The sequence below is a fragment of the Pogoniulus pusillus genome, chromosome 25 (assembly GCF_015220805.1).
Source record: "Pogoniulus pusillus isolate bPogPus1 chromosome 25, bPogPus1.pri, whole genome shotgun sequence".
Taxonomy (NCBI): domain Eukaryota; kingdom Metazoa; phylum Chordata; class Aves; order Piciformes; family Lybiidae; genus Pogoniulus; species Pogoniulus pusillus.
This window is the reverse complement of record NC_087288.1, coordinates 3,769,572-3,796,280: the sequence shown is the minus strand read 5'-3', so window position 1 is coordinate 3,796,280 and position 26,709 is coordinate 3,769,572. Positions and strand designations below refer to the sequence as shown.

General features: G+C 42.8%; 1 protein-coding gene across 4 annotated transcripts in view; it reads left to right on the top strand.

Annotated features, from left to right (window-relative positions):
- The window catches only part of COL12A1 (collagen type XII alpha 1 chain), a 126,782-nt gene that overhangs the window by 83,179 nt on the left and 16,894 nt on the right, over positions 1-26,709 (top strand). For all 4 annotated transcript variants that reach the window (XM_064164218.1, XM_064164217.1, XM_064164214.1 and 1 more), the window contains 20 exons: positions 862-978; positions 1,368-1,514; positions 2,408-2,482; positions 3,406-3,545; positions 5,052-5,175; positions 5,377-5,520; positions 5,849-6,013; positions 8,572-8,610; positions 9,222-9,360; positions 11,240-11,382; positions 12,172-12,281; positions 16,743-16,892; positions 18,545-18,622; positions 19,219-19,305; positions 20,165-20,218; positions 20,724-20,819; positions 21,840-21,893; positions 23,484-23,537; positions 25,229-25,282; positions 26,402-26,473. In XM_064164218.1, coding sequence (XP_064020288.1) covers positions 862-978; positions 1,368-1,514; positions 2,408-2,482; positions 3,406-3,545; positions 5,052-5,175; positions 5,377-5,520; positions 5,849-6,013; positions 8,572-8,610; positions 9,222-9,360; positions 11,240-11,382; positions 12,172-12,281; positions 16,743-16,892; positions 18,545-18,622; positions 19,219-19,305; positions 20,165-20,218; positions 20,724-20,819; positions 21,840-21,893; positions 23,484-23,537; positions 25,229-25,282; positions 26,402-26,473 — 2,042 coding nt within the window. The remainder of the gene's footprint in view (positions 1-861; positions 979-1,367; positions 1,515-2,407; positions 2,483-3,405; positions 3,546-5,051; positions 5,176-5,376; positions 5,521-5,848; positions 6,014-8,571; positions 8,611-9,221; positions 9,361-11,239; positions 11,383-12,171; positions 12,282-16,742; positions 16,893-18,544; positions 18,623-19,218; positions 19,306-20,164; positions 20,219-20,723; positions 20,820-21,839; positions 21,894-23,483; positions 23,538-25,228; positions 25,283-26,401; positions 26,474-26,709) is intronic.

Sequence of the window (26,709 nt, the reverse complement as noted above, 5' to 3'; positions counted from 1 at the left end):
TTGGAGTGAGAGAGGGGTTTTAAGGCTGGTTGTTAGAAAGTCTGAATACCTTCCTGTGGGGGATACTGATTGTTTGTTCCTCATGGAGATCTTAAAAGCACTGAGGTTTGGAACAGTAATGGAAGTACAGTTTTAAGTAATGATTTGGTGATAGACAATTTTCTGTCCTGTAGTTGGAGTCAGTTTTCAGCTATCTCCAAGCTAATAGCAAATCTAACCATGATAACTAGGTCCAGGCTTTTTGATACTTTGCTTTTATCTCGCAGCTGTGCCCAGTGCTTAAATAACTTTTGGGAAGGAAGTGATTTTGTTGATGGCCTCAGTTAAGAGACTTCTAAAAAATATTGAGTTAAGATGAATCAAACATCTTGGGTTTTGGTAATTGAGTACATTCTTTTGATGCTGCCATATATAAGAGAAAGATTCTGATTTTAGGAAGTTTTTTATTTTATCAAGAACTCAACTTACTTAATATGAGAACTCAATACAGGAAAGATATCAGACGTGAAGCCTGTGGGCTCTGACTTCACAGAAAAAATAGATCTGACTAAAAATGCTCTTTCCTTCTATAAAAAAAAATCAATTTCTGAGCCATCACTGCTAATATAATCTTCATTTTGATGTGCTTCATCCATTACATCCTATCCTCAAGTTCTTCACTGTGAGAGTGGTGAGGCACTGGAACAGGTTGCCCAGAGAGGTGGTGGAAGCTCCATCCCTGGGAGTTTTTAAGGACAGACTGGATGCAGCTCTGGGCAACTTGATCTAGTGTGAGATGTCCCTGCCCATGGCAAGACGGTTGGAACTAGATGATCCTCGAGGTCCCTTCCAGCCCTGACAATTCTGTGGTTCTATTCACAGTGTATCTGAACGTCAGTGACATAACCACTTACAAAGTAGGTTGGGATACTTTCTGTATCCGTTGGTCACCTCATCGGTCAGCAACTTCCTACCGACTGAAGCTGAACCCAGCTGATGGTAAGTTCATCTATTTCTTTGCATTTTCTGGCAGCACAATTCTCTGGTTTCAGTGGCAGCACCCACTAGAAGCCATCAGCCATCTGCTTGAGCTTCTAACAGAGTGATGAAAAAGCTATGAAGAGGGAGTGCTGCTTATTGTAACTTTCCTTGGTGGGAGTTTGCTGGTTGTCCAAGTTTGACAAGTACACTGTAATGTGACTCTCCAGTATGCTTCAGGGTACATCATTATTACATAACCTTGACCTAGAAAGGCTTTATGGGCCACCAGGAATTGCTGTCCCCTCCCTCCCAGCCTCTTCTCAAGGAAGCTCTAATTTCTTCACTTCTTTGTATAGATTAAAATGGAAGTAATGGTTTGTTACTTTCCAATGGGCTCTTTCTGACAGGTTCCAGAGGACAGGAAATCACCGTACGTGGATCAGAAACAAGCCATTGTTTTACTGGCCTCTCACCAGACACAGAATACAATGCTACTGTCTTTGTTCAGACCCCTAACCTTGAGGGACCTCCAGTCTCTATAAGGGAGCATACAGGTAGGTAATAGGTACTGTGAACCCTAAATTTTGATTAAGGAACTTATCACTTTACAGCTGCAGAACTCTTCATAGTCCTAAATCGCTTTCAGTGCTGGCAGATCAAGGCAGGTTCTCCTCCTGCTCTACTCTGTCCTAGTGAGACCCCATCTTGAGTACTGCGGTCAGTTTTGGGCTCCCCAGTTTAAGAGGGACAGAGATCTGCTGGAGAGGGTCCAGTGGAGGGCTGCAAGGATGATTAGGGGACTGGAGCACTGCCTGAGAAGGAGGGGCTGAGAGACCTGGAGCTTTTTAGTCTGGAGAAGAGGAGACTCAACACCTCAACATAAAGGGGGACTTCTATACTGTAAGGGTCACATAGCACTGGAACAGGCTCCCCAGAGAGGTTGTGGAGTCTCCTTCTCTGGAGACTTTCAAGGCCTGTCTGGATGTGTTCCTGTGTGATCTGAGCTAGATTGTGTGGTCCTGCTCTGGCAGAGGGGTTGGACTTAATGATCTCTTTGAGTCCCTTCCAACCCCTGACATCCTGTGATCTTTCCTCTTTCTCTCAATGTAATTCCAATTGGACTTTATCAGAGAGAAAGCCTTATGCTCTTCTTCAAACCAAGTATTTCTTAGCAGCTGGATGAATGCATTATCACAGTGCAATGATATTCAGCTCATGTAAAAGTGTTCCTGTGGTAATGAAATCATCTACCTTTGTTTTAATGATAGTCATCACCTCATTGCTCTTGGAGTACAAGACATTTTCCTTGCCAATCATACACTGATTAGGTTACTGAGAAAACTATTGAAGTCTTTCTGTGGGGTAATATAATATCCATTCTAGAGATTTTTCTTGAATTTAATAACTTATATAGTAATTTAATACTTATAAAGTAATTTCATTTCAGTTCTCAAACCTACAGAGGCACCAACTCCACCACCTACACCTCCTCCACCTCCTACGATCCCTCCTGCTCGGGATGGTATGTTCAGAATTATTCAGTATTTGTGTTTGCTGCAGTGCTTCAGAGTTGAATTCTACTTATCATAAGTCTAAACAGATTTTAAACTGGCATAGCATAGGGAAATGAAGTTTGGGACCAGTTTCCTTATGCCATCCATTTGATTTTGAGCTTTACTTAGACCTCAATAATTGGAGTTTGGGACCAGTTTCCTAATGCTGTCCATTTGGTTTTGAGCTTTACTTAGACTTTGATATTTGAGTTTGGGACCAGTTTCCTAATGCTATCCATTTGATTTTGAGCTTTACTTAAATATCAATATTTGGAGTTTGGGATCAGTTTCCTAATGCCATCCATTTGGTTTTGAGCTTTACTTAGACCTCAATAATTGGAGTTTGGGACCAGTTTCCTAATGCTGTCCATTTCGTTTTGAGCTTTACTTAGACTTTGATATTTGAGTTTGGGACCAGTTTCCTAATGCTATCCATTTGATTTTGAGCTTTACTTAAATTTCAATATTTGGAGTTTGAGATCAGTTTCCTAAAGCCATACATTTGGTTTTGAGCATGACTAGACTTTGATATTTTCTGGTTTAGAACAGCAAAGCACATACATTGCAGGGGGGGAGGAAATTAACAGCTTTCTATACCTCTGCAAAAAGTGTTTTTTTCTGCTGTCAGCAGACAATTTATGTTTCATGGTAGCTGCACCCCCAAAAAATAACTTAAAAGATTTAATTCTTGAGCTCATCCTCATTTCCTGGACTCTTCTTTGAAAACTTTATAGAAAAAAAGAACCGAACAAGCTTTTGGCTATTGCGTAGTAACAAAATGTTGCTGAATATTTGTTGTTCTTGAACTGTCACATTTTCAATCAATGCTCTTTATTTCACAGTGATAGGGTTGAGGTGTTTGTTTTAAGCGTTCCTATTCTTGGTCTTTCAGTATGCAGAGGTGCCAAAGCGGACATAGTATTCTTGACTGATGCTTCCTGGAGTATTGGTGATGATAACTTCAACAAAGTAGTGAAATTTGTTTTTAACACAGTAGGAGCCTTTGACTTGATTAATCCTGCTGGAATCCAGGTAGGATTGTTAATCCCATTGAGTACATTTTGGAAGGAAACCGACACTGCATTAGGGTTATGGTTGATTTTTTCCTTTCTTTAAGAACACTGTCATGTATTTTTTGTTTCAGAGTGTTGTCCAGCATATGTGTGCATGTCTGCATATAGAATTACTTATGAAATGCATTGGTCCTTTCATAACTACAAAGGGAATCTGGTCTGGTCTGAAGGACAAAAGTTGTAGTATGTGGCAATCCTCCAGGAAAATAAATTGGGATGGTTGAGTTTAATTTTCACTTCTTTGTATAGGGTGTCAACAAATGGCACAGTGCCTGGCACAGTTGTTGTGTGCTAGGTGTTGTCTGTGACAGGCCAGAATTGTCTTTTGGGTTCAGTGAGGGTTATGTTTTAATATCTAAACTCAAATGGAAGAGGTTTTGTAGATACCATACAGAGAATCATAGAATGGGTTAGTTTGGAAGGGCCTCCACAAGTCATCTAGTCCAACCTCCCTGCAGTCAGCAGGGAAAGCCTGCACTAGATCATTGACCTTGAATATCTCCAGGGGTCTCAACTATCTGTTCCAGTGTTCCACCACCCTCATGGTAAAGAAATTGTTCCTAACATCTCATCTAAATCTGCTCTAATCTAGACCCATTGCCACTCATCCTATCACTCTATGCCTTTGTTAGCAGCCCCTTTCCAGCCTTCTTCTGCAGCCCCTTCAAATACTGGAAAGCCCCTATTAGGTCTCCCTGGAGCCTTCTCTCCTCCAAACTGAACAACCCCAGCTCCCTCAGCCTGTCCTTGCAGAGCATTGTAGCAACAGCAGTAGTTTAACCATATGTATTAACCATCACATCACATTTCAGACATGAAAGAGAAAGCAAAAAGGGTTGTGTGCACATTGTTGTGATGTTAGCTGTGTATGTGACCGTGTACGTGTGCATCACAAGAAAGATATGGACATGCTGGAGAGTGCCCAGGGAAGGGCCACGAGGATGGTCAGAAGCCTGGAGCAGCTCTCCTATGGAGCCAGACTGAGAGAGTTGGGGCTGTTCAGTCTGGAGAAGGCTCAGAGGAAACCTTATTGTAGCCTTTCAGTATCTGAAAAGGGCTACAAGAAAGCTGAGGAGGGACTTTTCAGGGTGTCAGGGAGTGATAGGACTGGGGGAATGGAGCAAAACTAGAAGTGGGTAGATTCAGATTGGCTGTTAGGAGGAAGTTCTTCACCATGAGGGTGGTGAGACCCTGAAACAGGTTGCCCAGGGAGGTATTGGAAGCCTCATCCCTGGTGGTGTTTAAGGCCAGGCTGGATGTTGCTCTGAGCAACCTGATCTACTGTCAGGTATCTCTGCCCAGGGCAGGAGGTCGGAGCTAGATGACCTTTGAGGTCCCTTCCAACCCTGACAATTCTGTGACTCTATGACATATGAAAAGAGGTTTTCATTTACCAATGGACTGTGTCTGTATGTCAGTGGAGAGATTGGTCTGAGACTGCACTCTGTGATACATTCCCTTTCAGGTTTCATTTGTACAGTACAGTGACGAGGCAAAGTCTGAATTTAAACTGAATACCTTTGATGATAAGGCCCAGGCCTTAGGAGCTCTTCAAAACATTCAGTATAGAGGAGGAAATACAAGGACAGGTAATTCTGAGCAATAATTACATTTACTTAAGATAAAATATTTTCAGCAGCTGCCTTCTTATCCTAACGTTGTGTGGCTGAGGAACTAGGGATTTCTATTTTGTTTTAGCTGTGTGGCTGTTACTCTCTCAAAATTAAACAAGGGATTTCTTCTCTTGTGGCTGACTCAACTCATTCCTTGCCCTACTGTGCATTTTGCAGGCAAAGCCCTCACTTTCATCAAAGAAAAGGTTTTGACCTGGGAGAGTGGCATGAGGCGAGGTGTTCCCAAGGTACTTGTTGTTGTCACAGACGGTCGGTCTCAGGATGAGGTGAGGAAAGCAGCAACGGTCATACAGCACTCTGGTAAGCAAGTCGCAGTGCCTGCCTTCCATTTCCTTACCTCTTAAGCAGTTAGCACTGAATGTTTCCAGGGAGGAGGCATCTACTTCGATTGCCCAACAAACATCAAGGAAGGAAGGAGAAAATGGTGAAAGAAAAATGTAAAAGCATTTTAATCCCTCTTGAGCTTTGCCAGGCTGAGAGGATATCCAGAGAGTATGCTTGTAATGACAACCAGACAAAAGGCTAGAACCAGAGAAATCAATGGTAGAGGGGCTAGGTGAACATATTGACCTCCAAAAATGGTAATGTGTGTTGACTACATTTCAAGTAACAAGTGTCATTTTTTCAGGCTTCAGTGTCTTTGTCGTTGGTGTGGCTGATGTGGACTACAACGAGCTGGCAAAGATTGCCAGCAAGCCCAGTGAGCGCCATGTGTTTATTGTTGATGACTTTGATGCCTTTGAGAAGATTCAAGACAACCTTGTCACCTTTGTGTGTGAGACAGCTACCTCAAGTGAGTAGAAGACATCGTTCTTCCATTTCCCAAGTTAACACTGTGGGGTCCTCTGAGGGTTGTAGGTAGATATATGCTCTGTCATAGATCTCCGTGGACTGTGGGGACACAGCCTGTCTCACCATGGTCTTTGTCATGGCTGAAGGGGAATCTCTCAACATCATGGTCTTCACCATAGTTAATGCAATATTATGTAAAGGCTAGAAGATAGCAGGAAACAAAAGCTTGATATAGAAGGCATGGAGATGTTACTTAAAGGATTTGAAGAGAAAAATCACCCTAATAAAGTTCATGGTTTTAATCATGGTCTTCCCCGAAGCACCTCTGCCATGAGGACAGGCTATGAGAGTTGGGGTTCTTCAGTCTAGAGAAGAGAAGGCTTCAAGGAGACCTTGGAGTAGCCTTCTGCTATCTGAAGGGAGCCTACAGAAAGGCTGGGGAGGGACTATTGACAAGATCCTGTAATGACAGGATGAGGAGGAATGGGTTTAAAGTGACAGAGGGGAGATTGAAACTGGATGGTAGGAAGAAGTTCTTTACAGTGAGGATGTTGAGACACTGGCACAGGTTGGCCAGGGGGGTTGTGGATAGTCCCTCCCCGGAGGTGTTCAAGGCCAAGCCTTGAGTGACCTGTTCTAGTGGGAGGTGTCCCTGCCTATGGTGAGGGCTGGAACTGGATGATCTTTGAGGTCCCTTCCAACTTAAACCATTCTTTGATTCTATGATTCTGTGATCCTCAGGGTAATCTGTGCTCTGATGCTTGGAGCATCTCCTTCCTCTCCCTCCTTTATTGAACTTGCTATTTGCAGAGTTATTTCTCTCCCATGTTCCCACCCCTTTCTATGGCTGCAGGTTCTATTGTGCAGTTTTACATCCCCCTTCTTAAATACTTTATCACAGAGGTGCTACCACTGTCATTGATTAGCCCAATCCAAGCCTTGGCCAGTAGCTCTGTCAGACTGAAAGAGAGCTTCTGACAGTTTCCCGCAGAAGCCACTCCTGCAGCCCCCTTACAACCAAACCTTTGCCATGCAAACTCAATATAAGTTGCCATCCCATTTAGGCTGCATCAAAAGACATATCCATATATATTCCAAAAAAAAAAAAAAGTATTATCCTGGTTTAATGGCTACAGTGGTGGCAGGTTGATGGTTGGACTCTATGATTTTAGAGCTTGTTTCCAACCAAACTGATTCTATGATTCTGTGCAGAGTTTCATAATAACTGGGCAGACTTTAAGGGAGCTAATTATTTTGTTAAGATTTTGAGGTATGTGTTGGAGTTTGTGTAATCTTGTCTCACATGATGACATGACAAGAGGGTACTGGTCAGTGAGAACCACTGCTCTTCAAGAAATACCATGATACCAGAATCACGGAATGATAGGGTTTGGAAAGGGCCTCTGAAGATCTAGTCTGACCCTCCTGCCAAAGCAGGTTCATCTGGGTAAGGTTGCACAGGAAGGCATCCAAGCAGGTTTGGAAAGTCTCCAGTGAAGGAGATTCCACAACCTTCCTGGGCAGCCTGCTCCAGTACTTCACCACCCTCACAGCAAAGAAGCTTTTCCTTATGTTTAGTGGAACTTCCTGCGTTCCAGTTTGTATCCATTGTTCCTTGTCCTATCACTGGGCACCAGTGAAAAGAGACTGACCCCTTCACCTTAACACCCACTCATTTATAAGCACTGATCAGATCTCCTCCCAGCCTCATCTTCTCCAGGTCTCTCAGCCTTTCCTCATACAGGAGGAAATCCCTTAGTCATCCTCCTAGCCCTCTATTGGAGTCTCTCCAGTAGTTTCCTGCCTCTCTTGAGCTGGGGATCCCAGAAATGGACATTACTCCAGATGAGATCACACCAAGGCAGAACAGGAGAACCTTTCCAACCTGTTGGTCACGCTCTTCTTAATACATCCCAGGAGACTACTTGCCCATTTGGCCACAAAAGCACATCACTCTCTCATGGCAAACTAACTTTCCACCAGGACACCTAATGTGAACTGAAGGCACAACAGCCTGGTCTAGCGGTGCTAAAGAGATGCAGATGTAGTGTGTGATGCTGTTTTAAAGCTGCCTAAATAAAGTTCTGTTGTTTACTCAGACAAAATCCTTCTATGGCAAAAGTGAGGAATTCTCCAGGCTGTCATGTGCCACTGTGCACTCCCTGACTGCCTCATCCCCTGGCTCCCGAGGAGCCGCATAAATCTGCAGCTCTTCCTTGCAAATCTGACAGCTGTTATGCAGCTTGACTCATGCCTGAAATATTCCTGGAAAGGCTGTGTCACTGTGCTCCTCATTTCTTATAAATTAGGCTCTTAAAATATTTGGGGGCAGGGGGAGGGTGTTTGTTTCTTATGCCATACAATCCATCAAGGTAGAAATTTCCTTCTGAAAGCACCAAGTGAAGATTTCAGCAGTGCAGAGCACAGCACAACAAATGTCATAAAATCTGGCTGATAACTGATCACAGGACAGACCTTTTGGTAACAACTCTGAAATGTATGTGTTCATATGCTGTTGGGTTTTCCAGTTTGGAATTATATATGTTTCCTATCTTTCAGCTTGTCCTCTCATTTACTTGGAGGGATACACTTCACCTGGTAAGGAACATATTTTGCTATTGTGGTGGTTTTGGAGTCTGCCCCTTCTCCACGGTTCAGCAGACTAACTCAGGCAGCTGGAAGTTAAGGAGTGAAGCTGTGTTTACAGCAAGGCAAACATTTCCAAGCATATATACACAACATACACAGATATTTGCAGCTATACACAATTATGTGCAAGTTAAAAAGTAATACAGAACTACAAAACCCCTCCAAGCAGCAGAACTGTCCAGGAGGGCTTTCAAACTAACTCCCTTTCTTTTTTCCACCCTCACCCTTGTATCAGAAGTCTTACATGCAGGAATGAGATTGCCAGATAAGGAGTTATAAGCAGAATGATTAGTTGGGGTTACACAGGTTCAGGCAGAGACAGTTAATGCAGCAGCAGCCAGAGACACTGATTGCTGTTGCTTATGTTTGTTTGGTTTATGTCTCTCAGTAGAACCCAGGAGTGATACAGACATCACTGTTATTTCCTTTTCACAGCCAATGATCTAATTTCTCTTATTAAAATATTCTAATTAGCCTCAAACCAGCACAGGTATAGATTAATTAATTTCTGGTGCTTCATTGCAGTGTTTTTATTTATTATGTTCTCTCTGGATTTAAAGGTTTCAAGATGCTGGAATCTTACAATCTAACAGAGAAGCATTTTGCTTCTGTACAAGGAGTATCACTGGAGTCAGGCTCTTTCCCAAGCTATGTAGCATATAAACTGCACAAAAATGCCTTTGTCAGCCAGCCAATACGGTAAGTAAACCTGAAAGACTCTGCTTAGGAGTGCCTGTGGGAACTGGGGTTGTTTATTCTGGAGAAGAGGAGGCTAAGGGGGAGACCTTGTTGCTCTCTACAGCTGCCTAAAAGGAGGTTGTAGCAAGGTGAGAGTTGTCTCTTCTCCCAGGTAACTAGTGTGAGGATGAGAGGAAGTGTCCTCAATTTGCATCAGGGAAGGTTTAGGTTGGAGATTAGGAAAAAAAATCCTTTACTGGAAAAGAGGTCAAGTATTGGAACATGCTGCCCAGGGAGGTGGTGCAGTCACCATTCCTGGAGGTGCTACAGAGACATGTAGATATCTCACCTTGGCACATGGTTAGTAGGCATTGTGGTGTTGGGTTGATCATTGGACTTGATCTTAAAGGTGTTTTCCAACCTGAAATGATTCTCTGATTCTATATTTAGGGGAAAGCAGGTGAGGAAAGGTTAACAGAGTTTACAGAAGATAGCAGTTAGTATCTGATGAAGGATGCATGGATTTGATGTTCTTTTTACTGAACTCTGGGAAATAGGCTCCAAAGAATATCTATCATCACTCCCACTAAAGGCTAATCCACTGCTTGCATTGTGACCTATTCTGTATTAATCTTATTCTTTATTTTGAGATTATGCTTTTTAATCTGTCAGGTTGCACATATTCCACACTTTATCCTTAGGCAGTTGAACAACAGCCTCCTTAACACAACAAGCTCCACGCTGCTGGAGAGAAATGGTTTCAATAAGGGAGAGATAAGCACCAGTTACTGCAGAGGCATCATTCATGCTGCAGTAGGCTGCACGTTGATACTACTGATTTAAGGTAGTTTTCTCTCAGCTTGGTTAGTCATCTTTGGCAAATGGAGTGGAAATTTCAAGGGCCTGTGATCTTAGGGGTAATATATGGTCACTCTTGCCCACATTTTTTCACAAGAACCCAAAAGGACTTAGTTAGCAGCTAGTTTTGTGAAGAGGGGAACAATATCTCTCTTCTTTTTTGCATTTTTTCCCCTCTCCCATCTATTTAAGCAAGTTTCAAAAGAAGTCATTCTGAGTCAGAGAGGCTGCCTAAAGAAATTCAAACTTTTCACACAAGCCTCTCAAACCTCCTGCCAGAGGATCACTTAGACCAGATCTCACAGGAACATATCCAGGCAGGTTTTGAATATCACCAAATAGGAAGACTTCACAACCCCCTGGGCAGCCTGTTCCAGTCCTCTGTCACCTTCACAGGGAGAAATTCCTCCTCATTTTTCCATGGAACTTCCACCTAGTGCCCCTTGTCCTGGCATTGGGCATCACCCAGCAGAGCCTGGCTCCAGCCTCTCGGCACTCACCCTGCACATCTTTATAAGCATGAGTGAGGTCACTTCTCAGACTCCTCTTTTCCAAGCTAAGAGCCCCAGCTGCCTCAGTCTCTCCTCATAAGAGAATACTCCATTCCCTTGACCACCTTTGTGGCTCTGTGCTGGACTCTCAAGCAGTTAGGGTTTTTTTTCATCTGTTGCCTGTCTAAAACAGGCCAGATGAAAACAAAGCTGTGGTACTTTTTTCTTGCTTTCCATACTTGTCATCAAGGAATTTTAAATATCTGGAGTTTATACAGAATCTTGCCACAAAAAATACATCTCCAAGAGTTTTTTGGTCACATTCTGGCTCCCTGCACAGCCACAGTGCCTGGACCGAGGCAGGTTGTGAGTTCACCTTAATAAATCACACAGTGTTTTTTATCACAAAGTCATTTTCTGTTTGAGAGAGTAGGTAAAATGCTCAGTTCCTTTCAGTGCTGTAGTTTTTCTCTTCCTCTCCTGTCTTTTGTTTGAAAAAGAGCAAATGATGAGGATTTTCTTTCTCTCATGTGTTCCCTTTGCTTTAACAGGGAGATTCACCCAGAGGGGTTGCCCCAGGCATACACAATCATCCTGTTGTTCCGTCTGCTGCCCGAATCCCCCAATGAGCCTTTTGCCATCTGGCAGATTACAGACAGAGATTACAAACCACAGGTTGGAGTTGTGCTTGACCGTAAGTATGATTGGTTCTTGCATGGAGAACTCAGATGTTCTATTACTCTGCATGCATCCTTCCCAAATGCTTCCAAACCCAAAGCATTCTGACTCTTTAGTTTTAAGAGATGGTGAAGGGCTACAAAGCTGGTGAGGGGTCTAGAGAAGAAGTCTTATGAGGAGTGGCTGAGGGACTTGGGCTTGTTTAGCCTGGGGAAGAAGAGGCCGAAGGGAGACCTCATTGCTCTGTACAATTAGCTGAAAGGACGTTGCAGTGAGCTGGGGGCTGGTCTCTTCTCTCTAGTGTCAGGTGGTAGGATGAGAAGAAGTACTCTGAAATTGTGCCAGGGGAAGTTTAGATTGGATGTTAGGAAAAATTTCTTGCCTGCAAGAGTGGTCAGGCATTGGAACAGGCTGCCCAGAGAGGTAGTGGAGTCACTGCCCCTAGAGGTGTTCAAGAAACATGTGGGCATGGCACATTGGGATGTAATTTAATGGCAATAGCATTGGTAGGTTGATGGTTGGACTCAATGATCTTGGAGATATTTTCCACCCAAAATAATTCTATGATTGTATAATTATTTTTTCTTCTAATTTGTACATCCTTTTTTTCCCCAACTAAAATTAATTCATTCCAAACTATATTTCAACTTTGCTATTACCTCTAAAACCAAAGGAAAACACATCTGTATATTTATAGGTCAGCAAGACTTGAGTGGGTAGACCACATTTTATCTGTGAACGTATTTCAGGGTTGTGGTTTCATTAATGCATCTGAAATGAAATGCATTATTTTGATTTCTTGCAGCTGCCAGCAAAGTGCTGTCATTCTTTAACAAGGACACAAGGGGAGAGGTCCAGACTGTAACTTTTGATAATGATGAAGTTAAGAAAATCTTTTATGGGAGCTTCCATAAGGTAAAGGAATGAAATTTTGAATGTTGCTTTCTGAAATGCTGTTCTGTGAAACAAAAGATAAGCAAGCACAAGTCACTGTCAGTTATAACCAGTGTTTGCATAGCTTTAATTTGACTTAGGGACTTCTAGATGTGTAAAATAGGATCTGAGAAGTTGTAGCTCTTCTCTGCAGCACTGTGAGAGATTTGTTAAGTATTTGACAAGATTGTCTAAGTGGAGGGGTAGAACAAGAATTCCGAGGGATAGAATAAGAATTCAGAGGCTGATTTCTTGCATGTGAAAGAGTAAAAGATAAATTAGAAAGGAAAAGGGTAAAAGGAAGCTGTGGAGAGAAGAGATTTGGAGGTGTGTGTGAAGATTTGAAATAATTCAGAGAAGAGGAAGATAGAGGCACAGAAAGTAAGCAGCTATTGACTTGCAGATAAGGGCAGGGAGCCAACTTTGGGAAGGGAGTAGCATATTAAATAAGATTCCTATTATAAACAAACATTACATATGTATGCATTTTGTATGCATGAATGTGTATTGGGATGTTTGGTTGGCTTCAATTCACTGGACCTGAAATATTCTACAGTAACATTAATTGAAGAAACAACAATCAGAGAGCACCCTTAAAAGATCATAACCTCTCTGTGATTTAGAATGAAACTCACTTTTTTTGGTGGTCACAGTAGATAGTGAGATCCTTAAATGTTGCTTCATCTGCCTTCAAAGTTGATAGTTTTGAATTACTAAAGCTTGATCTTGCCAGGCTTACTTACCTCTAGTCACCAGGAAATGTTTGTCTCAGGCTACATATACATCTAAAGCACAATTAAATACCAACATTTTCTTTCTGTGTTAAGTACACATGTTTAGGACAAAAGAATTAGTCACAGTTGCAACATTTCTTGTCATCTGAAAATGTACACTCTCATGTTTTCATTTATCTCCTTTCTGTTTAGCTTAGTTTCCTCCTGATGACAAAATATGGCTGGAGTAGAACATTTGTTTTCTTTATGATACCCTGGCCCTGCATGATCAGTCACTACCAGCATTCCTTTGAGGATGCTGATAAGAGGTTGCCTCTGTCAGCTCGCTGATACTGGAGGCCACATTGTCGAGCTAGCTCTGCTAGGCTGAAAGCAGGGAAGGAGAGCTGATGCCTGCATTGTGATGTTATGTGACTTCATCTGTTTAAAACATGAATGGATACAACCCCCCCACAACATTATAAAAGCTGTTGGCTTCCTCAGGCTTTGACAGGATAATTTCCCAAACTGCTTCTATGTCAGATCAAATTATTCTTGGTTTACAGTTTATTTAATGCCTAATGAATTTGGCATATGTGAGGAAACATTTGTGTTGCTGACTTTGATACTAATAAGTAGACTTGAATCGCACATTCACTGGGCAGCCCCTGTTTTTTTTCTTGGCATTTGGCTTTTTGCCCTTTTTTTGGGTTTGGTAACTTAGTCAACTGAATGGTAAGGAAATGTATTAATCTACTGGAGTAAGAAAAACTGTCAGTAAAGTCTAAGATAGATATTGTTTTGGTGTAAAAGTTGAGTCATCTTATCACCAAGAAGCACTGCTGAGACACAGAGCAGCATGTAGCATGCCTCATTTTAGATAGCAGTGTGAGAGTTCAGACTTCCCTTCTTCAGGTCAGTGGTGTGAAACTCTTTACGTACTGGGCTGCCAGCAGCCTGTTTTAAGTCTGTGCTGCTAATTTCATTTGTGTTTACTCATCTTTTTCCTTGCCCTTCCTCTAAATGTGATGGAGCTGAGCAGAGTTATCTGGCAGCACTTAACAGTGGAGCTCTGCTCATTTATCAGAGAAAACCATAGAATCACAGAATCAGTCAGAGTTGGAAAAGATCGCAAGGATCATCCAATTCCAACTCCCTTGCCATGGGCAGGGACACCCTACCCTAGAGCAGGCTGCCCACAGCCTCTGCCAGCCTGGCCTGAAACACCTCCAGGCATGGGGCCTCAACCACCTCCCTGGGCAACTCATTCCAGCCTCTCACCACTCTCATGCTCAACAACTTCCTCCTCACCTCCAGGCTGAACCTACCCATCTCAAGCTTTACTCCATTCCCCCCAGTCCTGTCACTCCCTGACAGCCTAAAAAGTCCCTCCCCAGCATTTTTGTAGCCCACTTCAGATCCTGGAAGACCACAAGAAGGTCACCTTGGAGCCTCCTCTTCTCCAGCCTGAACAGCCCCAACTCTTTCAGTCTGTCCTCATAGGAGAGCTGCTCCAGCCCTCTGAGCATTCTCAGTGATCAATCCCCAAAACCAGAGAGCAGCCTGCAACCCCAGCAACAGCAGGAGTTCTGCTAGTGCAAAACAAGTTGCTTTTCTTTTCCTGATGCAAAACAGTTTCAGGGTGAAATGAAAATCCTGAGTTGTTTATAACTGTAATAGTTAAATACACTCATACATACAAACACAAAGCAATCCTAAGGTGCCAAACAATGCACAGGAGGAACAACCACTTGCAAACGATCCTAAAGCTCCAGAAGGATGAACTCTTGGGTTTGAGACTATTTCTTAAACAAAAATGAGTTAAACACACTCATACATACAAACACAAAGCAGTCCTAGGATGTCAAACAATGTACAGGAGGAACAATCACTTGCAAATGATCCTAAAGCTCCGGAAGGATGAACTCTTGGGTTTGAGACTCTTTGTTAACCACAAATATATCAGTTCATTAGTGCAGTGTGTTGTTGCCCTTTTTCTTTTCCCAGAAAGGGCTCAGGAGTTGAGATTTGGATAGAACCTATAACAACCAGAGTAGCATTGGTTTAATGAGCTGTGTTTGGGACTTCTCGCCATGTAAGCGAGCTGGCTTCTCTGGATTCTGTCCAGGCTGATTACTGAGATTGCTGTATGAGTCAGGTTGTTAATGATAGCATCATGGGATTCCCCAGCTCACGTGCTGGGAAAGCCTCATGCTGGTTAGCTCCTGGTAAAGGACAGCAGCAGTAGTTTCAAGCTGGGTGAAGGAAGGAGAATGAGATGAGCGCACTTCTAAGGGTACTTCTGCGATTGCTCCTGCCGTCTGGTTTCAAAGAGATGACAAATCTGTAGAAGGCAAGAAGATGTTTTCTTAAATATCACACATTTTTGTGGTTTTCACTCGAGGACTTGCTGGCTCATTCAGTGAAGCCTGCTTAACTACACCTAACTGTGCAGGGAAATTTACTTTGGCATGCTTGACCGCTTTGCGTTACATAGCTATGGGGAAAGATATTGAACCTGGCAAGCCCCATAGGAAAAATCCTAACTGCCCGAGACAGCCATTAAATTTGTAACTGGATGTTTTGGTAGAGACAGATGACTTCTTTCTTATTCTTACCACACTAGACTTTCCTTCAGATTGCTGGTTTGCAGTAGTTAGCCACAGGAAATTCGATAATGGGTGTCTGTGTTTCTGCTGATGTACATCTGGGGCAGCACTTTGCTTAACTTCTTGATGTGGTTCGTTTAGCAGTAGATCAGAACAGGATCAAACTTTATCTTAGAAGGAGTCTGGAGAGACAGATTAAGATATGTTTTCTTTCTCAAAACCTCAGTGCCTTCTGGAGGTGGAAACGGCCAGAAGCGGTGGTTTGCGTTGGTGTGTTAGAAATTGAGGAGAATGTTTCAGTTCACATTCAGAAGACAAAATGTAGCACACATACTAAACGTTTTTGTAACGTTGGCTTTTGCTTCAGTTTTGCTTAGTCTTCTGTTGAAGGTTTGCTGGGTTTCCTTCTAACATCTCATTCCCATCTCCTGTCACACATGCTCTTTTGTTACAGTTATTCTTTTCTCCCTCTTATTTCCCCCTTTTTCTCAAGTCATTAATCTTTCCTTCTTCTTCCTTTGTTTCCCCTTATTTTGACATGTTTTTGTAGCCAAATTTATCTCATGGAAGTTTCCCTTTTGTATCTTCCTTTATTTAGTCTTTTTCTGGACAAGCTTCTCTGCTCACTTCTTGTATCTCCACACAATTAATGCCTCTGGTTGAGTCATCTGTGGAAACTGAACCCAGGATCTTTGATTCTGAAACAATCTCCTCTCTGAACTACAGGCAGTTACAGACTCATAAACCTCTTGTGTGGTCCCAGCCATCAAGAAAAGGACAAGAAGAGCTCACATTCACTTCCTCCCAAGACCTCTTTTTATTATTGTGCAATCTTAAAGCAATTTTCAGGCAAGCTTTGTAATGTAGATCGTTGTAGTTCAACTATTACCTTAAGTAGTACTTCTTAACTGTGCTTGTGTATTCACGTTGGTGACCTTCAGCGTATTTGGAAGAAGTTGTTAATGTTGTAGACTTTTCCTTCAGTTTGATTTTTTTCCACCAGTTGAAAGCAAAGCAGAATTACCAGGAGGAAAATGTAAGCAGCATCACCTAAGCAGTGAAATACTATTAACATATTCAAGTGGTTTCCTAAAGGTGATGTCAAACTTTTATTTTTGCAGGTCCATATCGTTGTAACTTCATCAAATGTAAAGATTTACATTGACTGCAGTGAAATACTGGAAAAACCAATTAAGGAGGCTGGGAACATCACAACTGATGGCTATGAAATTCTTGGGAAGCTTCTGAAAGGCGACAGGAGATCAGCAACAGTAAGCAATAGACATGAATCCATTAATGCAAGCCCATGAAATCTTGTAAGGAAAGAGATGAGAGAATCAGGAACGCTGAGATGAGCAATAGACATGAATCCATTAATCCATACACTTAACTGAGAGGTTTTGTCTCAATAGCTTCTCATTCTAGCAGAATTTCAAGGACAGAAATCTGATTGCTGAAAGTTGAAGTCACAGAATCACAGAGTCTTAGGGGTTGGAAGATTATCTAGCCCAAACGCCCTGACAGAGCAGGATCAGCCAGAGTAGGTTACAGAGGAATGTATCTAGGTAGGTTTTAATGTCTTCAGAGAAGACTTCCCAGAGCCTCTGAGCAGCCTGTTCCAGTGCTTCAGCACCCTTGCAGTGAAAAAAGTTTTTCTTTATGGTCACACAGAACCTCTTCTGCTCCAGCTTGCACTCATTGTCCCTTGTTCTGTCATTGAATATCCCTGAGCAGAGCTTGGCTGCATCCTCCTGACATTGCCCTGCACATCTTTATAAACATGAATCAGGTTACCCCTCAGGCTCCTTCTCTCCCAGCTAAAGAGCCCCAGCTACCCCAGCCTCCCCTCATAAGGCAGTTGTTCCCCTCCCTTCAATATCTTTGTGGCTCTGCACTGGACTCTTTCAAGCAGTTCCCTGAGGTCCTTCTTGAAATGAAGGGGCCTAGAGCTGGGTAGAATATTCCAATGTAAATTCATACAAGAGCAGAAATGTTTTTCTTTTAATAGGGAGAGCAGTTGAGTCAGTGGAACTGACTGTGGGTCCTCTATCATCAGAAGTCTTTAACTGAGGGTTGTTTTCTTTTCCTAGAAGACATTTTCTAATGAACAGGTTTTAATTCTGTGGTCTGTCTCATACTGGATAATCAGAGAAATCCTCAGTGTCTTTATTAACTATAAATTTATAATGAAAAGTGGCTGCTGCCATAAAAGGCTTAACAATTATCCTGGTTGATTCACTATACTTGAGATGTAATCAGTGCTTTTACCTGGGCTTCATATTAGAACATTAAAGTCTTCAGATTGACCTGTGTGTGCAAAGCCTAACACCTGAAGAAGATTTTTGGTGCTCACAAGGAAATGCTTGGTTGCATGGATCAAGTTGAAGGGTCTTAGCTCTTGGGACGAAAGTGCTTTTGCCATACGGTCTACCTAAGGTCCTCACTTCAGCCTTTCTGCAGAGCTTTTCCATGCTGATGTCAGTGGAAAGTTCCATACATGAATCTGAATTGCTCTTCAACTCAAAGGCTACAGTTCTTAGAGATGGTCCAGATTTTTGCCCTCAGTTTTCGTGTTGAAGTGCACAGGCACTCAATTAATGTGGAGATTCACCAGCATTATTTGGTATTACTAAGTACTGAAAAACACTTTTTGAACCCCTTTGATTACCTGTTGCCCCAGAACCACAGTAAGCATTGGCACTCAAAGCCCTTGGAGCCTTATGTAGCCTTGGCTTTAAATTTCTCAACATTTAAAAAGACTTTTTCTGCCAGTGCCCTCCCCCCCAGACAAGGAAGTGAAAGTATGAATGATGTTATCTACCCTGGAAACAAGTTATTTGAGGAGTCATTTTCAATGCTTATGCCACCAGATTTCATCAATAACATCTCTAGCATCTTTCAAGAGTCCTCCTCTCTTTTGCAGTTAGAAATCCAGAATTTTGACATTGTTTGCAGTCCAGTTTGGACCAGCAGAGACAGATGCTGTGATCTTCCTTCTATGGTAAGTATAAAAGAACCAGAGGCTATTCAGAAAATTACTAAGAGCAAATGTAACAATATCAATGTTAGCCTTGCACATCTAAATCTCAGCTGTCAGAGCAGGCAGTGAGCAGCACTGCATTTTGGAGTTGTATGTCTGAGGGAGAAAGATTGTAGTGTGCTAGAATTGTGTCCCTTATAAATAGTGGAATAGATGCAAGTTATTTCAGTAGCATTTCAGATCCTAGATATTATGAAAGGGCCTGGGGTGGTTGGTTTGTTTGCAATTTAATCTGTTCTTAGGTCTGTTCTCAGAAAGTAACTACTTTGTTCATTGTCAGTGCAAGCTGTCCCATAGATGGAAAAATCAGAGCAGCAGAAACTGCAGATTAATTTGATTTTGCCTCTGTTCTTCATGTCTTGTATAACACAGGGGAAAATTGATAAATATGTGAAAGGTCCTGAGTAAAACATTTGGAAACCATTGCTGAGCTGTGAGGTTTACTTGTACTCAAACCCAGGATAATAGAAGATCTTGCTGCTGTTGTTTTGGAGAAGCATGATGCCACCAAGTACTTTTCTAGCAAGGGACAGTAACAGCTATGATTTCACTTTCAGAGAGATGAAGCAAAGTGCCCAGCTCTTCCAAATGCTTGCACCTGTACTCAAGACAGTGTGGGACCTCCAGGACCTCCTGGACCAGCTGTAAGGAACTATTTGCCATGGACTTATTTTCTGGGTTTTGAATTTAAGGAAGTGCTTTTGTGCTGATCTCTGGTTTTGGGAAACAAAGGCCAGCCAGCAGGAGAGTTTCAATCAACACATGCATAGCACTGTAGCAATCTGTTCCTCTTTTGTCTTAGTTTAAAACACAGTTGGGCAACTCCTTCCAGCTCTACGTTTATGTGATTCCTTTCCCATGTTTCCAATGTGATCTGTGAATGGCTTCCTCGTTGTTTGATAGGTTGAGTCTGGCCCAGTCTTAGCTGTCTTTCCACTTAGTGTGCAGGACACTTTTTAAAGGACTGTGCAAATATTTTTCCTAAACACTGAGTCAAGATTTCACTCTGGGTGAAAACTCTTTACTCTGTGAGAGAAATAAAATAGTTGCTCTCTTTTATTATATGGAGAGGTAGTAATTGATGGAATTGCTATGCTCCTACCAATTGCTTTGAATATAAGGGAGTTACACTCAGCTCAGTAGTTGTTCTACTTTCAAGCTACTGAAAATGCTGCATAAGGAATCTGAAGCCCAGACAGGTTGTCTGGCAGTCTACTAGAGATTTTAATGAACATAAATTGAAGACATATCTGCAGAGACAAAAATTTGCAATGATTTGTCCTGGACTGAATTAGTGAGACTGAAGCTGGTGTGGTTTACCTGCTTTGCTGAGGCATCTTTTATTCTAGTACTGCTTTTAGCAGTGTCACCCTGTACACTCCAGAACTTTGGGCTTCCTGAAACATCAAGAGTTTGATAAAGAGGATTCATAAAGCACACCAGTAAGATGTACCCTTGCTCTCCTTTTGTGAAATACATTTTCTTTCCAAATATTCAATTTAGGGTGGCCCAGGTGCTAAAGGTCCCAGAGGTGAAAGGGGTTTGACTGGATCATCTGTAAGTATTTCTGGAACACCTCTGTACTGTTGCTGCCTGCTTATCTGCATGAAAATCTGTATGCTTAGTTCTAGGCTAGGCTAAAAATGGAGAGTGAAAACGTCCTTGGAGATATGCCCATGTGTTGTTTATGTGCAGCCTACCTATCTGAGACTGTATATCCACAGCCTATGGATATATGTAGCCTCAAAGGCACTGACTGAACGTCAGACTACGTGCATCGGGCTGTTGACACACATTCTGTAGCACTGTCATCCTTGCTTCTGCACAGACATGCTAGCAATACTTCTAATTAACACTGCCAGAAGGTGTGTATTGGTCTGAGACTTCCAGCTTGAATCAGAGAATGAAAGGAAATCTCACTTGGATAACTGTTTCCACAGCTCTGAAGTGTTAAATGTGTCTCCAGGCTTCTGCCTTACCTTGTCTAACCCAAGAGAGTTTGCAGATACAGATCTAAGGAGGAGTTGTCATTTACACTGCTGTTTTCATTTTCTGCTTGAAGGGGCCACCTGGTCCTCGTGGTGAGACAGGTCCTCCTGGTCCTCAAGGTCCTCCAGGTCCACAGGGTCCCAATGGGCTGTCAATCCCGGGTGAACCGGTGAGTAGCCATTCTGAGCATGGGTGGCAATGTGAGTGGAGCCAGAGCTGTCTGGGGGGGAAATGGGGGGAGCTGGTCTTGGGAAAAGGGTCACACAGAATCAGGGATCACTGAGTGCAATCCCCCTGCCAAGGCAGGATTCCCTAGGGTAATTCACACAGGAATGCATCCAGGCAGGTTTTGAAAGTCTCCAGAGAAGGAGACTCTACCACTCTCTGTGCAGTCTGCTCCAGGGCTCTGGCACCCTCACTCTAAAGAAGCTTCTCCTCACATTGAGGTGAAACATTCTGTGTTCCAGTTTGTAGCTATTGCTTCTTGTCTTATTGCTGCTGACCACCAAAAAGAGATTGGCCACATCCACTTGACACCCACCCCTCGAATATTTGTGCACATTGATCAGATCTCCTCTCAGCCTTCTCTTCTCCAGCATAAACAGCCCCAGGGCTCTCAGTCTCTCTTCACAGAGGAGATGCTCAAATCCCCCAGGCATCCTTGTGGTTCCATAGTGTTCCTTTTTTGTGTGTGCAATGAAGTAGAATTATGAAACAAGTCTCTATCAATACAACAGCATTTCTATCCTGAATGTCACCTGTGCTCACGGGATGCTGAAGAGGAGACAGAACCTAAGCATTGTAACATACACGGTGCTGCTCCATTTTCAGCCTCACAGCTTTTTTGTAGGGCTGCTAGGCCTTCAAGGTCTAGGACTCAAAGCAATCACAGTGTGGTGCAGGAAAATTAAACATGCAGTGTTACTCTGAAAGCTTATTCATAAATTTACTTGCCCAATTTCATCTATATTCTGAGCTGAAACCAGTAGCCAAAAGCTCAGAGAAGCGATGGGTGCCTAGATCTAGGCATACAAACCAGCCCTTCGCTCCTAAGGCACTTTGCTGACAGCAGCATGCATCATTTAGGTATCTTGCAGGAAATATTTTGCATCCTTCCACCTGAAATGAATTCTTTTGCTGGCTTGTTTGGTAATTCAGGTTCTCTAACAATCCTGTATGCAAATTACAGGGTCGCCAAGGAATGAAAGGTGATGCTGGCCAGCCTGGGCTACCAGGGCGATCGGTAAGTCGACACCTAGACAAGATGATGTCATTTTATGTTACTCCTAATGCAAGTTGGTTGCTGGACAGATGCCTATGACATCACCTAGGAGCCACGAGCTCTTCTTATGCCTTCCAAAGGAATAGTTTTGGAAACATAAGTATCTTACAGTTAAGAACTTGAAATACAGAAAATGATAAACCATTTAGCACAGCGAGAATGAAAGAGAAGCTGTACTGAGCGAAATCAAGTGTTCACCTGGACAGCAAGGAGTGCTCAGGGGCACACCACTGGATTAGGAAGGGTACACACTGACAACTTCAGGAAGGTCCCACAACTTCACACCACTTGCACTTAAATGTCTTCCTAAAACAATGTTTATAGAGCCTTTTCTGAAGCCCTTTTCAGCAGTGTTGTTTAATGGCTTTCTTCTTTCGGATGGTCTTAGGTTGTTAATTTTTAAGCTCATAGATTCATAGAATGATTTGTGTTGGAAGGGGCCTTAAAGATCATCTAATTCCAACCCTCCTGCCATGGGCAGAGACACCTTCCTGTAGGGCAGACTGCTCAAGGCCTTGAACACCTCCAGGAAGGGAGCATCCACAGCCTCCTTGGGCAACCTGTGCCAGTGCCTCACCACCCTCACTGGAAAGAATTGCTTTCTAAGTCCCAGTTTAAGTCTACCCTCCTCCAGCTTCAATCCATTCCCTCTTGTCTTATCACAACAAGCCCTTGTAAAAAGTCCCTTATCAGCTTTCTTGTAGGTCCCTTTCAGCTACTGGAAGGCAGCTGTAAGGTCTCCCTGGAACATTCTTTTCTCCAGACTGAACAGCCCCCCAGATACAGCCTAATTCCATGCTTTCTGAAAGAAGAAAACTATGGAGTAATAATGGCCTGTATAAAGAAATGATACCTTTTGGACTATGGTGAAAGTAGATGGGAAAGGGGGAAGAATCTGGCAACATGATCCAAGGCTGTTCAATATCCAGTTCCTACAACAGTAACATTCACCCTACAGAGTGTTGAATGCAATTGTTCCTGAGTGCCCTCTAATGTAGCCTCTCCGCCTCATTTGAGCATTTATTCTCTACCCAGCAGCCACAAGGAACAGAAACAGAGGATTTAGAATGTGCACAATAAAGCAGCAGAATATATAGTTTAAAAAAAGGAAATTACAGGGGGAAATAATAACAAAGAGAGTCTAAATTTTGTTTCTTTAGATACACCCTGACTGGAGACTAGAGGTAGGCTTTGGCAGCAGGTGCTGAAGGGTGAGCTGACATCCTGGTAAAAGCAGTACACTACATAGATCTATTTTATGGGAATAGTACTGAAAAGCGTTGTTGAAGTTGAATTATGAGGTGGTAAGGGAATGGAAGTACAAGGTAGAGTGAAGACTGTTGTATGATGTATATGGAACAAAAAGTTCCTCCCAAGGAGTCAAATTTTTGGAATAAAAGGTTTCTCCTAAGGATTTTTTTTTTTACATACCAGAAAGCAATATTGAAGATAGTTAAATGTTTGAATATGTGCATCTCTGCAGGAATCATTAGCGTGGCAGTGATGTTTGTCATGTCATGGATACAGTTTATCATTTCCTTTTTCCTCCAGGGAACCCCAGGCTTGCCTGGTCCTCCTGGCCCAGTGGGACCCCCAGGAGAAAGGGTAAGATTTCCTCAGTTTGTCTTCTGGAAAGACCAAATAATGTCTGTGGTATTCCCACCTTCTTTATTGTATATTTCTATTTTCCAATGCTTTCCCTTTTACCAGCATCCAACCTAGAGAGGTGAAATTTGGAGAATGGATAAACCTAGGGGTGAAAACCTCAGATAAGGTAGCCAGATAAGTTCTCTCTCTCTCTCTCTCTCTCCTGACTGGGTTCTCAGTAAGTCTCTCTTAGAGCAGTAAGCCTACTGAGCTGAGCTCTCCTGAGTTGCTAGCCCTTCAGTTTTACACACACTGGTGCTGCTGCAAGAGATCCCTTTGACACTGCTTGTCTCAATGCCTGATGTGTAAGGACCCTTTGTGTGCCATTCTTACTGTGAAGAAGGTCAAGTTTACTTCCTAACTTCTGACTACCTAGAGCTACGAATCATAGAATCATAGAATGGTCCAGGCTAGAAAAGACCTCCAAAGGTCATCTAGTTCACGCCCTCACCCCTCCCAGTCAGCAGGGACATCCTCAGCTAGCCCAGGTTGCCCAGAGCCCCTTTTGTTTGAACTTCTCTTTGAGTGGAGACTTTTGAAATGTCTGTATAATGAAGAGCATGCACACAGGTATTTCACTGTGGGGTTACTGGAACCCCTTTTGGGATTTGGGGTCAACTAAGCAAGTCTGCCTTATTCACAGTGGCATGTCACCTCTGAGATCAAAGAATCACTGAGTATTAGGGTTGGAAGGGACCTCAAAAGCTCATCCAGTCCAACCTCTCTGCCAGAGCAGGATCACCTAGACCAGATCACACTGGAATGCATCCAGATGGGTCTTGAATATCTCCATAGAAGGAGACTTCACAATGCCCCTGGGCAGCCTGTTCCAGTGCTCTGTCACCCTTACAGCATGGATTTTGTTTTCTTTATGTTTCCATGGAACTTTCTATGCCTCAACTTCCACCCATTGCCCCTTGTCCTGTCATTGGACATCACTGAGCAGAGCCTGGCCCTGTCCTCCTAGCACTCATCCTTTATAAACACAAAAGAGGTCACCCCTTAGGCTCCTTTTCTCCAGGCTAAAGAGCTCCAGCTCCTTCAGTCTGTCCTCATAAGATGACTGAAGCAGTGACTGACCTTTACAGTCAAAATTAATAGCTGGTATTTGTAGTTGTGCTTTAGTGGGGGCTGACAGCTGGAAATGAAGGCCACCATGTGATAGCCAGGTTGCCACAGAGCATTGCATGGTCATTAGTGGGCCACAGACCATCAATGCTCATCTGTGAGTACTATGTTGGATTATTGAAACAGGATTTCTCACCATCTCTTCTTTCAGGGTAAGTACCTGAGAGGGAAATTGTTCTTCCTTAAGTAGAAACCTCAGATTTTCTAGCTAATGCATGAGTAAGAGAAGAGTAAAAAGGGAGACATTGCTGCCCTGGGATATAGCAATGATTCTTTCTTTTAGATATATTTAGAGAGGCTCATTTAATCTTCCATTAATTAACACCAGCTGAACATCTTTTAAAGTGTCTGCAGCTCACAGCTTCTAGCATTAGCAGTGAGAGCTGGTTTGGTAACTGCACGCTGTGGCGGGGTTTGAAATCCAGAGTCAGGAAGTATTGCAATGACATGATCTTAAAGGCCATTTCAACCAGGCTGCAACCTTAAAACAACTTGCTAATCACCCTTCTGTTTTTGCATAGGGTTTCACAGGAAAAGATGGCCCCACAGGTCCCAGAGGCCCGCCAGGACCAGCGGTAAGTAGCATTTGGGTCTTTGATACACTCTGAAACAGGAGACCTGAGCCAAGAGAGAGCTGCGTTGACCTTTTCCGTTTCTGTGGCACTTTTACTTTCTGTCAAATAGGAACTAGAACCTTTGTTGAGTAGCTAAGAACCTCTCAGCAAAAGGTGAGCAGGCAGCTGTGTGAATCTGTATTCACAAACCTTCATAAGACTCATTTTGAAGCCAATTTCTGCCATGGTAAAGGAGGAAGAAGCACTTCACCTGGTTGTTTAGCCACCGTCTTGATATGCACAGCTCTGTGTGCTGAAACCAATCAGATTATTGCTCATAGTCTGGTGAAAACCAATTTTTGCTGTTAATAATGCAAGGTTTTTTCTTGACAAGAGTATTTGAGGATTAGCTTTTGCTTTAAAAGATGAGTTCATTGTGTTTGGTGGGACCATGTCAAAGAAGGTACTGACTGTTAAAGAAAAGCACTATGCTGGACCACACAGCCTCAGGCAGCCAAGCTGGTGCAGCTCCACCTTACCAGAGCTAACCCAAGGTGAGGAGGAAGGCACATGCAGCCAGAGCACACACTTATGTGTGTGCCATGGACATTTACAGACAGGAGCTGCTAGGGCAGGGTATTGGCTGGGTTGCCCCTGCTCCCCCACAGTTGTTTTTCTCGTGCTCCATTGTGTGTGTGCTGATGGGCACTAATCAGACAACTTAACACTGGTGTTTTATTTGTCCATGTTTATCTAGTACCACTAGAGTGATTTCTATGAGCTACTTGTTGACTTCCATGTGGATCACAGACCTGCTAGATGAAATCAGAAGGGCAAACTGTCTTCTGCTCCTTAGGAAGCTGTGATTAAGAGGGATAGTAAAAACATGCAGACACTATCTGCACCTTTAGATTCAGAAATGCCTGTTAAACTGTGGTGCTACTCAAAGGAATGTCTTTTCATGAAGAAACAAACCATTCTTTTCTGGAGGGAGCTTTTCAAGCCTGTTATGAACCTAACAGAAAAAAAAAACCAAACCTGCTAGAAGCCATTTCCAGTATGCTTTGTGCTCAATAGAGTAACACATTTCTTATGTCTTGTGGCTTTCCACAATTCACTTCTCTATGTTTTTTGCTGTAGGGTGCCCCAGGAGTTCCAGGAGTTGCTGGCCCAAGTGGAAAACCAGGGAAGCCAGGCGACCGTGGGACACCAGTAAGATAATGACACACTCAGAGTATCAAATTCAAAATTACAGTCTGTTGATGAACAGGAGACTTCTTGCTTTATATACTTGTCTTGTACTTACAACAGTGGTTAATGCAGTGGAGCTGACCTAAGACCACAAACCTCTTTCTTCTTTTTTTTTTCTTTTCCCTGGTTTTCAAACCATTTTATTTTTACAGTCTGCCATTTTGCTGAGTTTAATAGTTGAGGCTGGAAACTGTGGT